Here is a 21,273-nt window from a genome sequence, read left to right on the forward strand (position 1 = left end):
GGTATCCTGGCGAGAAGGTCTTGTGCCGGAATTGCCAAAGTCTGCTGAATCTAACAACTCCTGTGATGCATATTGTTGGCCATTGTCTGAAATTACAATGTCCCGGATTCCCTGCCGGGCAAAGTGGCCTTTCAACTTTTTAATCACCGTAGTGGATTTCGTGTCTGGCAGATAGTCTATCTCCCAGAAATTAAAATAGTAGTCAACTGTGACGAGATAATCCTTGTTGTCAAAGGAGAAGGGTTCAGTTCCCACCTTCACCCAGGCAGGCTCTGTTAGGCATCTCGTGAGGAATCTGTGTCTCTTTCTATTGTTTGTTGACCACTGATCCGCAAATGTCCCACTGAGCAATATGTTTTGATTTGATCTGTCATTCCAAGCCAGAAAACTCACTCTCTAGCTCTCCGCAGGCAACCTTCTACTCCCAGATGTGAGGAAAATAAACGGTTGGTGAGCTTTCTGCGCAGTGCATCAGGTATGACAGCACGTTCCCCTCTGAACACTATCCCATCCTGATAGCTCAGTTTGTCCTGGAACGAGAAGTACGGCCTGATGGTGTTTGCTGCTTGTTGTTTGGCCACCCTTGGCTCATTGTGTTTTATCCTCTCTTGTTGCTGAGCGGATTGCAGTGAGTCTGTTAATATTTTACAACATTTACCCATTTCAGAGGACAGTTTCTATTTCAGCTTCCATCGAGCCATCCGATGAATGCTCGGGAAGACTGACTGTATTTAGTGTGTCAGCAAGATGCATGTCTTTTCCTGGTACATGTCTCACATTTAGATCAATCTGTGAATGCGCATCAGCATCCTCTGAAGACTCTTTGGCGCACTCAAAAGTGGCTTCCTCACTATGGTTTCCAATGGTTTATGATCACGTTGTAGTTACTTTGTGTCCATAAGTGTACTGGTCGAACTTCTCCATACTGAACACTACAGCCAGCAGCTCCTTTTCAATTTGAGCATAACCCTGCCAGGCTTTCCCCTACATATTAATAATCGTGGCGCTGCGCCACACCAAAATAAAAGCCGCCACACCTCGCAGATGAGATCTAATTATTAATTCTTATTATTCAACATGTCTAAATAAATATAAGAATCTCATTTTTACGCACTATTTGCCATAAGTCGTCTGAAATAGCACGACAAATACAAATTGTTCCTTTATTTATTATTATTATTATTTATTATTATTTATTTTGAAAAGCGCATCAGTTCTCCTATTGAAGGTTTGCGCCAGGAGTACATCGGCACGGAGATTCAATTCTGGTGTTGAAAAAGGTTAATTGTCTATAAACTATCGACATTATTATTATTATTGTCCATAACCTGGCATATTCCTCATACCAAAAATTACTATACAGGTGGCGTATTTACATTGAAAGAAATATTTTTCATCTCATTGAAAAAAATCATTATATGAATTTGCACTAACAATCAGAAAAGTAACTCTAACAAAGACTTTAGTTTGAACTGAACTATTGGATTGACTAATGTAAATTAGACATATTTGATTTAAATCCAAATTGGTAAAACATTGAATGTGTTTCAGAATACGGACAAGGTCAGGTGTCATGATGTCAAAAATGGCATAACAGACTGATGAATGGGGAATGCTGCTGACGGCAACTGTCGGCTATTGCGTTGACAGTGCCCATCTCAACAGTGAACTGTGAGAAAGGTTTGTCTGCAATGAACAGAGTAAGACATTTAGTCACCTGTACAATGTAAGTTAGAGATGCTTGAGTGTCTTCATTTTCTGGATCTCATTTTTTCTTATTCCTGTGTAGGTGAAGACAGACTTGAGAATCAGGGGGACCATCTTGATGCACGCCTCACTAAAAATTGACCATTTATTGCTGATTTCCCTTTTTATTTATTTATTTTTAGTCCAGTAAAATCAAATGGTCGCAAGCAGGATGCAAACTTTACAAAGCTTAAGGTTCTTAGAAAAAAAAAATGTGAAAAAAATCTTATTCGTCATTATATTACACAAATTCGCCACGGCACATGATGGGGTTGTCCGACTCTGTAACGCGGCCCACCAACACAGCTTCAAAAAATCCTAGGGGAAACACTGGCTGCTCTGTGTGTGAGTGCTCTGCTAGCGAAGGCTCACCTTTTTTGCATGAGAGCTGCCCCCAAACCTGTGTCAGGGACGTCAATTCTTCTTCAGGATTATTAAACTTCAACACTGGAGCATTTGCTATAGTCTCTTTCAGTTTGACAAATGTCTCCTCCTGTTCTGTTGTCCATTTAAACTCACTGGCCTAATCTGTTAATTGTCTCAAAGCTTGACATTGGTCGGACAGATGAGGGGAGAACCTGGCTAGGTAATTTAGCATACCCGGGAGTCTCTGGACTGCTTTGACATCCACTGGTTTTGGCATCATTGTGATGCTACCCACTTTTTTCTGGATCTATTCTTAGTCCCTCTGCAGTTAGGATGTGTCCGGTGTATGTGGCCTCCTCTTGCCTCTACTTGAATTTTTCCGCATTGTTTTATGCCTTTCTGTTTGCATCGGTCAAGAAAAAGTCTGTGTCTCATCATGATCACATTAAATTGCCTCTTGGGTCTTGGGTAAACAAGGTGAAAGTAAAACTAAAAAGGCCCACTCTGTCAAATCAGCCACACGATGCGTTCAGGTACACCACGAAAACACAATCGCCACATTAGAACCCAGTTTGTTACATTATTACAGATATTATTATTATTATTATTATTGCTATTATTATTTCAATTTTTATTCATTCTGTATTTGTTTTGCTCTTTGTAATTGATATTTGCAATAGTAACATCAATATTTATTGAGAATTTAGTGTAGGTTTTCGGGCTGTGGAACGAATTATTGGAATTATAATGTATTCTTATGGGAAAATCCTGCTCAACATATGACTATTTCTTCTTACAAACAAGGTCCTGGAACAAATTAACTTCGTATGTTGAGGTACCACTGTATTTTCATATTCAGAGACACTGTCGTATTTGAATAAATGTTTTATACCATACTTGTAAATGTTTTGTGCATTTATTTTATTCCATTTTTACCATTATTTTTATTTGGCAGGGTGTTTTTCCAATCGCGCCTTATTCACCGTGACCTGGCAGCAATCAAGGTGTCAGGTAGTGTAAATGTTATTTAAAAAAAAAAAAAAAAAACCTTTTAACATTAATATCCAAAGCTATATTACGCTATTGCTATATTACGCTATTGGATGTGGGGCTTTGCGATAACATCCACATAGAAAAGTTTCCTGAGCGAAAATTGGGCGGCGCCATCTTTGACATTTTCTGCTCTGGACTACGGGTTTAGACAGAACACCATGAATTGCGGTTGAAGTGGACCAAGTTTTAAACTGCCAAATAAAACCAGAGGAACCCACGGAATCTCCAAAAATGGATTCAGCACGACTTAGATGAGACCTTCTATGCTGTGTTGGTTGCATGAACTCCTGGAATCACCTATATGAAAGTGGAATGTTTTGAACAGCATCCAGCTTCAAAGCACCAGTGTGGATCTACCTCGCCATACGCCTTAAATCGAGCAGACAATAAGTTAAGGATGTGTTTTAAAGGTAAAGGAGCCACCTAAAAGATTGCATGTTTGTTCTTGTCACTTCGCTGATCGTTCGTGGACAAAATTCTAACAATCTGTGTAGCCTTTGTTAACATGGGGTGTAGACTGATTCGCAGGGAACTTGAGTGGCCAAAATGTGGCGAAATTACAAACAGTGTTACAGTTGCGGAATGCAGAAGGGCTCACACGGATTTTGTTGTTACAAGGAAATACTATAAGGTCATTTTCATCTACTTAGGTTATAGTTATTGCACTGTGTTATGAGCTCGTCGCACATGTACATATAAACACAAATAGTATGTCATTCCTTTTAATTGCAGATATTGATCGCAATAAAACTTTTGGACAACATGGTTCCATTTCTTGTTTTATTTAAAACAATTTGTGCATGTGCAAAACAGGTCAATAAATCACAATTTATAAAATTATTAGAAAAATATAAATGAAGGCGGCGCATAAATCGAGCCTTCCATCATCAAGGTAGAATGCACATAATCTCGATATATATCCATCAACGCAAGTATTGTTGTGAGGCTCTTCAAGTTGTCTTCCCTTGCCAAACAGCGTTTTCCACCTGTAAACAAACGAACAAAAAACATGTAACACTTGAATTAATGCATTTAGGGTTAAAAGCCCGTGTATGATGAAGTAGATAAGTGTTTGTTTTCCATTTCTTTATCGTGGAAGCTAATTATATCTTAGCTGTGACGCAACACAGAATTGTAGTTAAATTGAACATATTTGTACCTCTTATTGCTTTGTAGTCAGGGGTTAATTTGAGCCGGACCATGTTCCGGTACCTCTCGATTTTGGACTTCACGTGGACTTATTTACTCCGTTCCGGCACCTTATGTGTGTCAATATTAATGATAATACTATGCCGAACGATGTGGAACAGAATATGAGGCAATAAACTCATCATCATCATTACTTGCTACAATAGCGCCCTATACAATAGTTAATGCCACAATTTACTGCGCTTTTCAGAATGGAGCACACATTACATAACACTGGAAACTACCACTCTAAGTCATGGTTGCCCAAACTTTTCATCAAGCATTTGGGCTGAACAGAAAACAGTCGCTTTAAATTGTAATAGCTTGGCAGCTGAAAATAACACAGGAACCTTGACGCTTTTCACCCCCTCATTTTATTCTTCTTTCCGCCACCCTAATGCAAAACAAACAAGTTACTGGAGGGCGGCTATGCAGTCCACCAATTGGAGGGTCACGCTAGCGCACCAATAGGAGCTTCGCGTTGACGCATAAATTACCAATGCCGACGACAGCCCCGGTGATGCTACAATATAAAAACGTTTTTTAAAAAATGTCCATCCATCTTCCGCTTGCTCCGGGGTCAGGTCGTGGGGATCAAATAATAAGATGCATAGATTCATTTAAATGGTAAATGGTGTTAAACTCATATAGCGCTTTTCCACCTTTCAAGGCCCAGGAGCAACGTGGGGTTCAGTGTCTTGCTCAAGGACACTTAGACGTGTTCATCAGGGCGGAGAATCGAACCCACAACCTCTGGGGTGGGGGACAATTACTCCACCACTGATCCACGCCACCCGACAACAGGACATAACACAAGAATTGCATGTTGTTTCCAATCTGCACTTTTGGTTAGCGGTGCTTTCAACTCTGAACCATGGTAAAAGTCAACATCGCGCTTCCTTTCTCTCCCCCATACGCTCACTTACGCCACATACGCTTCTATGCCAAATTGGCAATGCCGGTCACACTGAAACGGGACAGCGGCCCCTTGGAGATGCTGGTAACAATGTTGTTTATAAAAATGTTACGTCATTTGAAAGAGTCCGAGATTTGTTGATACGCTCAAAAGCTGCACCAACAAATCAGCCCCTGACATAAATTGGAAAAAACTTTAGGATCAAGCGGTATTTCAACATGCCTAAAAGACAGACAAACGAGTCTGAAAAGCAACAATGACAACAAGGAATGTTTTGGACAACTAAATATGGTAAGCTAAACAGGCCGCCGTGCCAATCTTTTTTATGTTTTACAAGTTAGACCCGTTGAGAAACTAATTGCTGACTGTAAGTCCCACCTATGGTTATGTGGACAATTGCCCGTGCTGTGCAGAGTAGTCTATAGCCTAGATACCTAGATAATTCTAAATTTGTTGTCATAACATTCATACCATGGATATTATGCTTTTAAATTTTTTATGAATGTTTTGCTGGTACTATGATTCCATCTCTCTTGTGAAGGGCCTTTGTGTGGCTTGAAAAGCGCTCTAGAAATACAATGTATTATTATTATTATCTGAAATTGAGGCAAATAAGTCCCACAGCATGGCAAGTGGCCATTTGCATGTTGTTTCAGCACCATTTCTGCTTATATTCTGGGACCTGTGTCCGTCTTGTCAACACTGTGCTGTCAAATGTACTTTGCGTTCCAGCACCTCCTGCTTATATTCTGGGACCTGTGTCCGTCTTGTGATCACTGCGCCGTCATATGTACTTTGCGTTCCAGCACCTTATGATTTACAAATTAAGCACCCTTTTGTGGTGGCACTGTCCACATCTGCCTCATGAATTCACATATTTATGTATTAGGACATATTCAACTGGATGGTCTGGATGGTTTCAGGTCCCTGATTGCATTTCCATCCACTGCCACTAAATCAATAAAATACAAAACTCTTTTGGTTGTGGCGACTCTTAGTCATTTCTTTATATTGTCCTCCCATGTCGCTACGATGGCAAATGCATGCGGCATTTCCAAATCGTATTTTTTGAGGGATTTTGATGAGTAATTCCACGTCCACCCCACTGTTATTTTGGTTAGAGCAAGTGTAAAACGGAGGTTGCGAGCAGAAATGCCGAAATGAAGCAGTAAGTAAGTAAGAAGTACTTCATAAACTTGTCTGTAGGTTTCACATCAGTTGGCAAGAAGCATCACATCATGAAGACCGAGGAGGATGACTCAAACAATACATTTTAAGTCCAGGTTGTGAGTTGAAGTCGACTGATATAGGATTTTCCAAGGTTGATGCCATCATCAGTGTTGTCACAGATTACTTGAAAAAGTAATTCAATTACTGATTACGCCTCAAAAAGTAATCTAGTTACTTTACTGATTACTTCATTATCAAAGTAATTAAGTTACTTTAAAAGTAATCTATCAGCTACTTTTTACCCATTTTTCTCTCTTTGCCGCCTCAACATAAGAATGACAACAGAAAAATGTCATCACATGTAATTGACTTTCCGATGATTTAATTTAAAGGGGAATATCAGAATTTCGCGCTAGCTTAGCCACTCCGGAGCCCTGAAACTAACAAATATCTGACAAACTGCTTGGAATTTGTTGAAATCATCTCCACCGACCAATTAAACCCCGCTAACTCTATTAATAAGCCTAAGGTCAAAACTTCTGAATTTCGGGTTATGGTTAACAGCATATCAGTGCCAATGCAAAACAATGCAAACTGACGGCACAATAATCAACAACTTACAAGTGGATTGTACAGTGCAATAAACACTAAGGTGGTGGCGGGCGCGGATTCGCGTGCAGCCGTGCACATTAACAACCCTGAGGTACTCCTCTCGACACACAGGCGGTCCATTTGGCCACAAAACGTGGCGGTGTTGTGCTGAAAAATAGCCGCCCCGTGTGAAATGTCCCCCCTGACGGGAACGCTTATTTTATTATTGAGCATTTATTTATTTGTTAATTTATTTTCTTATTGAGCGCCCACACGTCACTCATACAAACAGCTTTTTCTTACCAATCGATGGACATGGAAACAATTTTCTTGTACCGTGAATATGTATTATTTTACTCTTCTTGAACTAATAAATGTCATACCTGTGATTTTCATTAGGATATGGTCGTGAAAACCTGTAGACTTAATACATTTCTGTTCAAAGATGGTTATGTGGCCTAGTCCATGATTTGTTACTAAAATAACAGTATTTTGTGTAATTTATTGATTTAAAACTGATTTTACAGACGTAAATCCATTACTGTAATGCGTCCATGAAAACATTTGATGTTTTCACCTCAATAAAGCGTTATAAATAAGCGTTCCCGTCAGGGGGGACATTTCACGCAGGGCGGCTATTTTTCGGCACACCACCGGCAACTAAGCACTTTACACTCAGTCAGACTTACAACACATCCCACAGATGCTAAACGAACACATCACCTCACGGCATGAATGTGCAACACGCATATGATGTAAACAAAGCTTGCCAAATGGAGCGATGACTGCGAGTCCTTGCTACAGCAAAGCTACGAAACGGCCGCGCATGTAGGGGGTCCAACCTTTTGCTGATACCCTCCAGAATGAAGGAAAAATACTCACCTTCATTCATGGATATCCACAGATCGACATTCCCTCGCAACGTCTAAATACTCAGCGCGAATGTCCACCCGCCTCAGTCCCACAACACGTGACGAGAGACCAAAACAGGAAATAGCTAAGAGGTTGTCATGGAAACACGTACCAGGAACCTCTTATTTTAGCATTTTCTATTCAAAATGCTCTTCGTACATGACTAAAATATTCTTCATTCTACATACGTTATGAGGCAATGAAAAAAATAGTAACGCAGACACTAACTTTAATCATATTACTGGTGTAGAAAAATTAACGCGTTAGATTACTTGTTACTGAAAAAAGTAATCAACACTGGTCATCATCTGACTCGACCCACTCTCTCCATTTTGGGAAACTAGCTGGCGACTGACAACACTTTTTTCGTTGTGTTGAGTGTTTCCGCGGTTTTATCTTTAATGTTTGACATCATAAAAAGCTAATGTTGATTATTAATTATTGTTAAATAAGGATTAATTATGTGAAATATTATTGTCCAGAAATGCATTGTTAATTAAGGAACCCGTATTGTAAAGTGTTACAATATTTTGTATATATATATAAATATGAAAAGATTAGAGAGGCCTGTAATTGTCAACATGGGTAAACCTCAATCATGACAGACAGAATGTGGGAAAAAAAAACAGAAAAATCAGTTTGATTTTTAAAGTATTTATTTCTAAATTAGAGTGGAAAGTAAGTATTTGGTCACCTACAAACAAGCAAGATTTCTGGCAGTCAAAGCGGTATAACGAGGTCTAACGAGGCTCCACTTGTTACCTGTATTAATGGTACCTGTTTTAACTCATTATCGGTATAAAAGACACCTTTCCACAATCTCAGTCAGTCACACTCCACTATGGCCAAGTCTAAAGAGCTGTCGAAGAACACCAAAAACAAAATTGTAGACCTCCACCACGCTGGGAAGACAATCTGCAATAGGTAAAACGCTTGGTGTAAAGAAATCAACTGTGGGAGCAATTATTAGAAAATGGAAGCCATACAAAACCACTGATAATCTCCCTCGATCTGGGCTCCATGCAAGATCTCACCCCATGGCGTCAAAATAATAAGAACGGTGAGCAAAAATCCCAGAACCACACGGGGGGGGACCTAGAGAATGACCTACAGAGGGCTGGGACCACAGTAACAAAGGCTACTACCAGTAACACAATGCCCCGCCAGGTACTCAAATCCTGCACTGCCAGATGTGTCCCCCTGCTGAAGAAAGTACACGTCCAGGCCCGTCTGCGGTTCGCTAGAGAGCATTTGGATGATTCAGAAGAGGACTGGGAGAATGTGTTATGGTCAGATGAAACCAAAATATAACTTTTTGATAGAAACACAGGTTCTCGTGTTTGGAGGGGAAAGAATACTGAATTGCATCCAAAGAACACCATACCCACTGTGAAGCATGGGGGTGGAAACATCATGCTTTGGGGATGTTTTTCTCCTTTCTGTGTAAAGGAAGGAATGAATGGGGCCATGTATCGAGAGATTTTGAGTGAAAATCTCCTTCCATCAGCAAGGGCATTGAAGATGAGACGTGGCTGGGTCTTTCAGCATAACAATGATCCCAAACACACAGCCAGGCCAACAAAGGAGTGGCTTCGTAAGAAGCATTTCAAGGTCCTGGAGTGGCCAAGCCAGTCTCCAGATCTCAACCCCTGAGAAAATCTGTAGAGGGAGTTGAAAGTCCGTGCTGCCCAACAACAGCCCCAAAACATCACTGCTCTAGAGGAGATCTGCATGGAGGAATGGGCCAAAATACCAGCAACAGTGTGTGAAAAGCTTGTGAAGAGTTACAGAAAATGTTTGGCCTCCATTATTGCCAACAAAGGGTACATAACAAAGTATTGAGATGAACTTTTGGTATTGACCAAATACTTATTTTCCATCATGATTTGCAAATTAATTATTTAAAAATCAATGTGATTTACTGTCCCCCCCCCCCCCCCCCCATATTCTCTCATGGTTGAGGTTTACCCATGTTGACAATTACAGGCCTAATATTTTCAAGTGGGAGAACTTGCACAATTAGTGGTTGACTAAATACTTATTTGCTCCACTCTATATAGTAGTGATGGGTCCAGTGATACTAATGCGCCGGCGCGCGCACCGAGCTCATGGAGCAAACCCTGCGTCGGTGCGCGTATCGCTACAAGAAAATCACGTGACCGATGCATGAACTCATTGAACTGTGTCGACACAGTCATGACGCGGCAAACTGGTTCAAAAGGAAGCGCGTCTGTCAACGCGATGGAGCTGCTGAAACAATCCACATCTCACGGTTACTTCCTCGTTGTCTACATGCTGTGGAAACGGACGTAACACAGGGAAAACTCACTAGTCATCTTCCATTCAAAATACAATTAATTTTAAGGTAACTCTTTTAGTTTATTAGTGTGAAAGGTAGGCGCGGGTCCGTCATTTGCGGTGCGAGGAAATATCCCCTTTTGGTGCCTTCAAGAGACTCCAACAGCATTTAACCCACTGGCTTGGTGGTAATAGCGCTCGCCATTCGTCCTCCCCAAGTAATGCGCATGGGTACGAATTCAGGTCTGAACGGATCGTGGCGTGCAGCTCCAAGTAACTAGGACCTATTGTTAACGATTTTTTTCTCAGGGGAAATGTATTTGTACTTTCAACCTGTCATATACAAACAGTAGCCACCTCCTCAATTGCCACGTTTACATGGAGCCAAATATTCCAATTACAATCGGAATATTTGTTCAAACCGAATAAATGTGTTCCATATAAACACCTCATTCGGAATGAACAGGCCCAAACCGAATGGAATTTCATTCCGATTCACAGGGGTGGAATATTCCTTTTCCCAAACCGATTAGAAGTAAAATTATATCATGTAAACAGGGAAGCGGAATGGTGTCTGGTTGCGTTCTTTCTGCACATGCTCCGTACTGACGTGGTGACGTCACTTTGTGACGCAAGTAACGTCACTTGCAACATGGCTTCCAAGCACACGCACAGCGCACCCACACAACTTTTTAAATGAACGGCGTGTCATTCTGAAGTTTTGTTTCCACTCGAAAAGTTAAAACAGCAGCTGATCTGACGATCGATCTCCATGTTTTGCAACGTGACGCTTTGTTTTGATTAATCCGCGCATGTCAGACGGCAGTTGTCAAACGTCCTTTCAGAATAAAGGCAGACACATGTAAACGCTGGACCGGAATAGATGAAGTGACATGTAAACAGCTGATGTGAAATTTCCATTCAGAATGATTTGAATCGGTATGAATAAAAGTCAGCATGTAAACGTGGCTAGTGTTGAAGCATTATTGGGCCAAGCATGAGAATTAAGTTTCTGATAATCCCAAGATAAACACAGCTATAGAGCCATTCCTTTACCTACCCACAGTAGCTTTTTTGGTAATTTATTAGAAATCGGTAATTAAGCTATAATTTATTTATTGTCCACTTCAATTTTTTTCTGATGGGCTATGGTAGCACTTAGATGACGAAGTGGGGAGTCAAGGAGGCAATGCAACTGTAGATGAAATTGCAAAAGTGCAACGATGAATGGCTGAGCCGAACATGGCACGCAATGCAGATTTACTTCAATACTGGAGGAGCCAATGGATATCTTATCCAAACCTCTTTCAAGTGGCTGAGAAATTCTTGTGCATGCTGGCACCGTTGGTTCATGCGAGTGTGTGTTGTCCACAGCAGGTGAAATTGCTTGTTTTAAAAAAATAGATAAAAAGGAACCAACTAAATTTTAAACATTAAAAAAAGCTATGTTTTTTTAATAACATTTTATCAGAACAAAAAGTCCACAAGCATCCTCATTCACCCATTCATTATTACTTACATTTTCACATTATAATTTATGTTCACATAATTTAAAGATATGGAATAATGCAATACGAATGCAAAGACTTAAATGATTTGATTTTACTATGTCGTCAATTCAGTGTCAGTCTGTCAAGTGGGTTGCCTGTAGTGATTATTTATGTCCAGCAGGTGTCAGTATTCAATGACACAGTATCCACACTAAGAGTGTGACAATATCTCGATACAGCGATATATCGCGATATTTTGCAACCCGATGGGTTATCGATATGCTCCCGCCAAGAATCGATACTTTTATTTAACATATTGGCCATACAATGGAGTATGGATGCTGTAAACTGCTCAATGTTTGTTGAGCAATTCCTTGGCGGTCCACTAGGGGCGCTCGGGAGTAGCGGTGAGGGTAAAGTGCGCACAAGTTGTCTAGAGAAGAAGAGAAGCTCCAAGTAGGTTGAAAAAATAAAAAAGCTCCGTGAGAACGGTGGAGGGAAAAAATGAGAAAAATATTGCTACAAATCACACATGGGGACACACTTTAGATTTTACACCAACAAGAAAGGAAGCAAGGTGAACAAGGACTTTGCTGTATGCAAGAATTGTCTAAGAAAAATAAGTTTCACTGGGAGCTGGTGACGTAGTGGACACTGGAGTTTGTGAGCTTTGCTTTCATCACTTGAGGTAAGAAAGTTTTGCAATGTAATTGACTTTTTAATTTACGTGTATTATTTTGATGACATTTGGTGTTGAATGATATAAAATAAACCAGGACCCTAAACTGGATGAAAATGAATATCGAACAAGCCCACATGAATTTACCGATTTATTTGAGAACCAATTTCCATCTAGTTTACTAGACAAACTGTTATTACTGTCATTTTGATACAATAAGCTATAAAAATGGTTTGAATAGGTTCCAAGATATATAAAGTGATGTGCATGATAATTAATGTAGCCTACATATTAAAAATAGGTAATTATTGATGTAGCCTACATATTAAAAATAGGTAATTATTGTATTTTTAATTTCTATACATTCAATTCATATTTTTTTTAATTCAATACTTCCAACACACAAAAAAAATCAGGATTTCAACTCAAACGCTATGAAGTAGCTAATATTTTTTGTTTTATTTTGTTTTTTTTAAGGTGAGGAAGACTGTGACTGAGCAAGTCTGACATCTAAATTGCTGAAGCAGATAGCGGAAGTGCTCAAACCAAGCAACAAAGTTCATATACGAAGAAAAGACCCACCAATTTTATCATTGCCCCACTCCAAGCTCAACTGCTGACACCTACGGCACTTTTTATTTATTTTTTGATCTCTCCAAGCGATATCAGTGGTCGTGGTTGGTTTCCTCTATATGTGCAGGGGCACAATTTGCAGTAGATTTATATTTTACAGCAATGTTGCACAGAAAAGGTGTCACTGTTTAATAAATGACTTAAACAGTATTTTTTTCTATTTTCAAATCTTTTTTTTTTTTTTCCGTTTCAACAGTTGTATCGTAGAATTTCATGTATCCAATTTCTGACCAATACATCGATAATCGCTGTATCGTGATATAATCGTTATCGTGAGCCTTGTATCGCGAATCGTATCGTATCGTGAGGTGCCCTGAGGTTCCCACTCCTAATCCACACTGTGTCAACACAGTGTGTCACTGTGTCGACACGCTTCATGAGGTCTCACGGACCCATCACTACTATATAGTACAACAATAAAGTGCATCGAACGCGAATGTTATGTCAATTTTAGAATTACTTTGAATACAGTTTACAGCTGCACACAATGTGAGGCTCTGAAATGGCAGTTCAGCACATTAGAGTGAAAATGCTGCTGGAAGCAATCAATGTGACTGAACTTCCAGATGTGGACATACAAGAACGGGTTCAAGTATGGGCAAAGTCCAGTACTCTCATATAAATCTGATGAGGCATTAAAAAAAAAGTACTCTGATGTGGCTAATATGACTGTCATTTAGCCTATTTTAAAGTATTATTAAAAACACAATAAGAGATACACAATGTATCTCTGTATAATGTCTGTATTTGTGAGGACTGGCAGATGACCAGTTTTGACTTGCTAGCTCGACTTTGCAAGCAGTGAGTATCACTCTCGTCAAGGAGTAAGAGTCAGTGTATAGCAATCTGTATACTTACATGGAAATGTATGACATATGAGTAATTTTGGTCACATTTAATCATAATCTATATTTTGAGTGCACTGAAGCGATAGATCTATGCAGCTCTTAGTTTGGAGCAAGATGGAAATTCAAAGCGAAATGAGAAACTTGCCAACTATAATGACCCTAGCAAGAACAAAACGGTTGATGATGCAAAGTAGACAACACAATCACAACCACTACATGTCAGATCTGGTAGGCTACAGTAAGAGTTCATTATACAGGCAGACAAAATTTTCATGTGAACACTCTAAAATGGTTGGAAACGGAATAACATTAAATCCATATTTAAATGTTTTGTCTAGAGCAAGTAATTGAACAAATATTGGAAGTCAAAATACATACATATAAATATACAGTGGGGAGAACAAGTATTTGATACACTGCCAATGGGAAAACCAATTGGCAGTGTATCAAATACTTGTTCTCCCCACTGTATATGTATATGTTTACATACAGTATATACCCCTTTGAAATAAAGATGTGTACCTACTAGAAGCATTACAGTGTTTTGGGTGGATATTTCTTTTTCTCCAGACAATAATACAAAATTGCAACCTTTTAATAAGGGTACAAACAGACCCTAAAGAAGTTACAGAATGCAATTTATATATATATATATATATATACATGGCGGAAAACAGAAAAGACTGAAAATGTAGTTTCTGCTCTTGCACTCCTCTTTAAAAGAAATTGCTGTATTTTACGCCAAAAAAACTGTTGTTTGATAGAACAATATCTCTATATGCTGCCATTGCAGATTCATGGCGCATTAAGCCCCCGAACGATTTTTAATTTATTCGTTTTACCCTGGAAACTGCCGTTTACAGACGTCGCGCAACTGCTTTTGTTTCAACACAGTATAAAACGAAGGTAATTAATTATATTTATTATTAAAAATGTCTCATTTTTAGCTTAGAATCATGAATTGATGTCTAATATTTCGTAAAAAAAATAATGGTGTCTGTAAAAAAGTCACGGATACAGTGGGGAGAACAAGTATTTGATACACTGCCGATTTTGCTGGTTTTCCCACTTGCAAGCCATGTAGAGGTCTGTAATTTGTATCATAAGTTCTCTTCAACTGTGAGGGACGGAATCTAATACAAAAATCCAGAAAATCACATTGTATAATTTTTAAATAATTTGTATTTAACGGCATGAAATAAGTATTTGATACATTACCAACTAGTAAATATTTCGACTCTTAGTTCTTTTTTTAAGAAGCCCTCCTGTTCTCCACTCATTACCGGAAGTAACTGCACCTGTTTGAACAGCATGACAACGACCCAAAGCACACAGCCAAGGCAAATAAAGAGTGGCTCCGTTAAAAGCCTCTTAAGGTCCTGGAGTGGCCTAGCCAGTCACCAGATCTGAACCCGATAGAACATCCGTGGAGGGAGCTGAAAGTCCGTGTTGCCCGGCAGCAGCCCCGAAACCTGAAGGCTCTGGAGAAGATCTGCATGGAGGAGCGGGCCAAAATCCTTGCTGTAGTGTGAGCAAACCTTGTCAAGGACTACAGGAAACCTTTGGTATCTGTAATAACAAACAAAGGTTTCTGTACCAAATATTAAGTTCGATTTTTGTGATGTATCAAATACTTATTTCATGCAATTAAATACAAATGTATTATTTAAAAATTATACAACGGGATTTTGTGTTTTTTTGTATTAGATTCCGTCCCTCACAGTTGAAGAGAACTTATGATACAAGTTACAGACCTCTACATGCTTTGCAAGTGGGAAAACCAGCAAAATCGGCAGTGTATAAAATACTTGTTCCCCCCACTGTATCTACCTCATAACTATCGCTTAATGGTACTTTTTTTGGTTACGGTCACATTTTCTCCAATATGTTAGATAATAAATAATCGATCCAAACAAAGAAAAATGGAAAACGTTTAAAAGGGTAAATATATGAAAAAATCTCGACCAATCCTTGATGTCTGCGATTTCTGCATCACGACCCTTGTTGTATTACCATGTTTCACCCATTAAATCCCAAAAGAATCCAGCTGTGGCCATTCAGAGCTGTGTCTTGACACTCAGTGATACATGCTACATGGAGTTTTTGGATTGAAACAAGGTAGGTCGCGATATCTCGTTAAAGTCATGCCGTCTTTAATTCTGCTCTTTCATGCTCTCACCTACAGATAGGGTTTCACTGTTTAAATCTTTATTTTTTAAATGAGATTTTTAGCTTTCCAGTGATGTATCACACGTGCATATCCGGCAATTTTGAAAGTTGGCCAACTTGGGGGTCTCAGAGCGGAACTTCAAGTCACCTGAGTGTTTTCCGCCATATTATATACATTTGCACAGTGAGCAGCAAAAGTCTTTGCAACCCTTGTGATTTTGCAAGCTCACCCACATAGAAAATAGGTACAGGTCTTAAATTTCAATCATAGACGCATTACCACTCATACAGACGTTATCTGAAAATAAATCCAGAAATAACATTGTATGATATTTAAAAATAATTTACTTGGGTATATAATAATTGACTGGGGTTCATAAGTATTCGTACCCCTGAGAAAATCAGTGTTAATATTTAGTGCAAAGCCTTTGTTTGCAATTACAGAGGTTAGACACCTTCTGTAGTTCTCCACCAGATTTTGGCACATTCCTCTACACAAATCTTCTCTAGATCTGTCAGGTTTCAGGGCTGTTGTCGAAAAACACAACGTTTACTGCACTTGTGTACTCGTCACGGTTTGTCCATAATAAACATGTTAAAATATAGGGGTGTCCATATGTGCATTTGGCACAGGGTCTTGTTCTTGCCGTTGAGCTGACTTCTCAGGACTCGTCTTACTCGTTGCAGATACTTCACCGTTGCAGCATTCCTTTTCGCCTCTTTGTGATGTGATATTCCAAGGTACTTGTAGCTCTTCTCAACATCTATTACCTCTGGGAGTGCAACCCCCTCTGTCTAGACTACCTTCCCTCTCTTTGTCACCATTCAGCCACATTTCTCCAGTCTGAATGACATTTCGATGTCCCCACTGTAGATCCTGGTGGTGTGGATCAGTGAGTCAATGCCTCGCTCACTCTTAGCATTTAGCTTGATGTCATCCATGTGGAGGAGGTGACTGACGGTGGCCCCATTCTTAAGTCGGTATCCATAGCCAGTGGTGTTCATCAATTGGCTGAGGGGGTTCAAGCCGATGCACAACAGCAGAGGGGATATACCATGTCCTTGATACACTATATGCCACATTTGACGGAGACTTGTACAGCTTCAGGCATTCCAGGATCCATGTATACGGCGTTGAGTAGTCATGGGCCTTCTGGTAATCAATCCGAGCAGTGCACGGGTTTGACTGTCTGGTTTTAGTCTTAGTTTCTCTCCCATAACACACTTGAATCATTCAGATGTGTTGAAGAAGGGGGGGCTTGGAAAACACGATAGGAAACATGGCCCCAAGGTGCGGATTTTGTGAACCCTGGTCTAGCTTCTTATACTTCATTGCAGGTTCTTTAAAATTAGGAGTAACAGTTCAAGAAAAAGAAAAAATTCAAGTAAACAAAATTGTGAGAATTATGATCGAACAACATGAAGAAAAAATGTGATTTTTTTCCCACAGTTCATCTTGGTCAAGGATCACATGACTTAACTTCATCTAAATTCATATTTGTTCTAAATCAGGCGAGCGAGTTCTTTTGAAAGTAGCTTGAATACACTTGGCATAAAGAACTGACAAAGCACATGTATAGCACCAAAACTGCAAATCCTCCACAGGATTTGAGGAGGGTCCACAGAATACAATCGTCTTGCATGCAAAAACTGATGAGGCAAACATTGGTTTTGGATAGGCGAAACCAACCTTGGCCACTGCTTCTCATGCCAACACGCACACGCCTTTTAACCTGACCCCACAAACTGAGCACATGAAAAGGTTTTTCCACCAGTGTGCATTCTTGTGTGTTCTATTAAGGTTTCTCTTATAGAGAATCTTTGACTGCAAGTTCAGAAGGAAAAGGTTATTCTCCAGTGTGGGTTCTTGTGTGTCTTTTTAGGTTCCCATTTGAGGAGAATCTTTGGCCACAAATTGAGCAGGAATAAGGTTTTTCTCCAGTATGGGTTCTAAAGTGTGTTATTAAAGAGCTCTTGCAACTGAATCTTTTTCCACAAACTGTGCAGGAAAAAGGTTTTTCTCCAGTGTGGATTCTTGTGTGTATTTTTAAGTAGCTCTTGTGACTGAATCTTTGGCCACAAACTGAGCAGGGAAAAGGTTTTTCTCCAGTGTGGGTTCTTATGTGCATTTTCAAGTGTTCCTTTTGCGTGAATCTTTGACCACAAGCTGAGCAGGAAAAAGGTTTTTCTCCAGTGTGGGTTTTTGTGTGTGTTGTTAAGTGGCTCTTGCAACTAAATATTTGGCCACAAACTGAGCAAGAAAAAGGTTTTTCACCAGTGTGTGTTTTTGTGTGTCTTGTTAAGTGGTTCTTGGAACTGAATCTTTTGCCACAAACTGCACAGGAAAAAGGTTTTTCTCCAGTGTGGGTTTGTTCATGTGTTTTTAAGCCTGTCTTTTGAGTGAATCCTTGACCACAAACTGAGCAGGAAAAATTTTTTTCACCAGTGTGGGTTCTTGAGTGTTCTGTTAGGCTTCCCTTATGAGAGAATCTTCTGCCACACACTGAGCAGGCAAAGGGTTTTTCTCCAGTGTGATTTCTTGTGTGTTGTTTAAGGTTTCCCTTTTCAGAGAATCTTTGGCCACAAACTAAGCAGGGGAAAGGTTTTTCTCCAGTGTGGGTTCTTGTGTGCCGTTTTAAATGTTGCTTTTGAGTGAATCTTTGGCCACAATCTGAGCAGGAAAAAGGTTTTTCACCAGTGTGGGTTCTCGAGTGTTTAGTTAGGTCTCTTTTTGAAGAGAATCTTTTGCCACAAACTGAGCAGCAAAAAGGTTTTTCTCCAGTGTGGCTTCTTGCGTGTTCTTTTAAGAAATGCCTTAGAAAGAATCTTTGACCACAAACTGAGCAGGAAAAAGGTTTTTCTCCAGTGTGGTTCCTCAAATGCCTACGACAAGTATACTTATTAATAAAGGTTTTCCCACACAGAGAGCATTTGCGTTCGTCGTCACTGTCAGCTTTATGACCATCACCACTGTCAGGCGAGTGTGACATGGAGTCTTCACTATCTGATAGTGGAGCAGTGAAACTGTCCTCTTGCAATCCTTCTGTTGAGCTGCTGCTGCCACTTGGTGGCTCCGCTCCTCTGCTGCTCTCTTTCAGGCCCTCTTCACTCTTCAAAGGCTCCCCAGTTTGCCAGATGATATCGTCGTCCTCTTTAACGTATGGCTCTACCACTAGCCTAAGCTCTACCTCCTCCTGTTTAATTGGAAGTTGCTCTTCTCTCCTTTGCTGTTGAAGGTCGTCTGGCTCTTCCATTTTCATTTGCGGGTGATCAACTTCCTCTTTTAGGCCAGGAGACTCTGACTCCTGCCGCTCAAGATATTTTCTAAAACCTGCAAGACACAAGAAGAAACTATCAACTCAAAACAAATACTGCTCCTGCTCTTTGCACTTCAAACAGAGCAAGGAAGTGTTGAGGATCAGGGAGGCTGTTTTGATGAGCAGTCGGAGGCCAACATCAAGTTCCTCCAGGAGATTGGTGAGATTTGCAAGGTATCTAAACACACTTATTTGATTAAATTGAATTGAATCGACAGCAAGCTTGTTCAGTTTTATTTTTTTTTTATTTGATCAAATGTTCAAGGTTTTGGGCCAGCAAGGAGAAGAAAAAGAAGTGAGAGACAAAGACCGGCAGGCTGCCGATGTCCACCGCCTCGGCTCTGCACATCACGTGCAATGCCCTGCCCGCCTCCTACAGGGACATCATCCTCCGCAAAATCCCCTAGTCAAGTATGTGTGCATCAGGAAGGCCAACTCTGACCCGACGAAACATTCTTTCGGCAAGTGCCGCCACATGTGCAGCACCAATTACTGGAGCAGCGTAAAGAACTTCATGGTCAGCAATAGACTGGCCCACCGCCTGCACTTGCTAAAGCTCTTCCCTGGGGACGTGCAGGCCAACCTGTACCGCCCTAAGTTAGAGGAGAAAGAGGATGAGGAGGAGATCTTGGCCGAGTGTGCCAGGGAGCTGGCCGACGATCAGCCGGACCCGCCGACGAAGGAATTGCTCCTCGCCACAGTGGGCAACTACGCCGGCTACCTGGCCAGGAAGGTCGAGGCCAAGCAGGAGCTTGCCCGGCAGGAGGACATGGAGATCGCCGTGAAGCTCGAAAGGGGTGACCCACCCTCTGTGATTTTTGATGTCCTGGTCGAGCTGGTGGACAGGGGAGAGCTGGAGACGGGCCGGGCTGTCCTCAAGCGGCCATCTCTCCCCATGACCCAGAGTGACATCGGAATTCAATAAATAATAAGTTTTGATTGGATATAGACTGTATAATTTGTTCAAATATTATTTATAACCGATTCTTCATGCTTTCTTCAAGTATTACGTTCCTGAAAATTGAGTATTTTTTTAGTTGTTGAAAACGTGTCAAATTTGCACAAATAAATAAATAAATAAATAAATAAATCACTATTTCGGGCAAAAAATTATGATAAGTATTGCTATTGATCCTGAAAATGTAGGTGATTATATCTGTATTTGGTGGTATTTGTGCATTTAGCGTAAAATCTGAGAGTTTTATAGCCATTTTAAGTTTTGTGATACTTATATAAAAAAACAATCTGGATTTTATTAGGGAACGACTGAATTTTTTGAGGCCGCTGCTCATGGAGACCCATATATGTAGGTGCCTGTTTTGGTGCTATGGTTTTGAAAATATTTGAATTTCAAGTTGTTGCCTCCTATGAATTGGCTCTTGCACCCCATGTCCCGTCAATTAATAGGGAAGTCTATTTTGGAGCAATACCAGTGCAACATTCTCCAGATTGAGGCAAAAAGGTTTACAATATGCAGCTGAGGGTACTGAAAATCTATATATATTTTAAAAATTGTAGCATGCCATCGAAGCAAAAGCATATACAGTGCCCTCCATAATTATTGGACTTATAATAATTATGTGTTTTTAGCCTCTAATATTTTTTTTTCTAAATAATATGGGACCGTAACCCTTAAACACCTAAGCCTATTTTGGCCGAATTTGCATGCATTTGATGTTGCCTTTATATTTCAAAGAAAAAATTGTTTACAATGGCCAAGTTAGGCCCCTTTTTTCAGGACACCTTGAACTTCATGTCCAAACTGTTGTTTTCTTCACTGACCAATTTTAATCCACATTTTGGACCCAAAAAGACAAAAAAATCCCAAAATCTTTTTTTCCCCAAAATTTGTAATGTTGACGTCCCACTGACAACCAAACATGCTCGACCAACCGTT

At 40.1% G+C, this 21,273-nt stretch overlaps 1 protein-coding gene across 2 annotated transcripts in view; it reads right to left on the minus strand.

Moving 5' to 3' along the window:
• Positions 1 to 1,426: 1,426 nt before the first annotated feature.
• LOC130910394 (gastrula zinc finger protein XlCGF57.1-like) overlaps positions 1,427 to 21,273 on the minus strand; it is a 71,123-nt gene continuing 51,276 nt past the window's right edge. The window contains exon 3 of one of the 2 annotated variants that reach the window (XM_057827641.1): positions 1,427 to 4,151. In XM_057827641.1, the coding sequence (XP_057683624.1) occupies positions 4,006 to 4,151 (146 nt within the window). In that variant the 3' untranslated portion in view covers positions 1,427 to 4,005. Of the gene's footprint in view, positions 4,152 to 9,904; positions 19,391 to 21,273 lie in introns of those variants that run through there. The other variant, XM_057827640.1, reaches the window with a different exon arrangement.

This window comes from Corythoichthys intestinalis, chromosome 22 (assembly GCF_030265065.1).
Source record: "Corythoichthys intestinalis isolate RoL2023-P3 chromosome 22, ASM3026506v1, whole genome shotgun sequence".
Lineage (NCBI taxonomy): Eukaryota > Metazoa > Chordata > Actinopteri > Syngnathiformes > Syngnathidae > Corythoichthys > Corythoichthys intestinalis.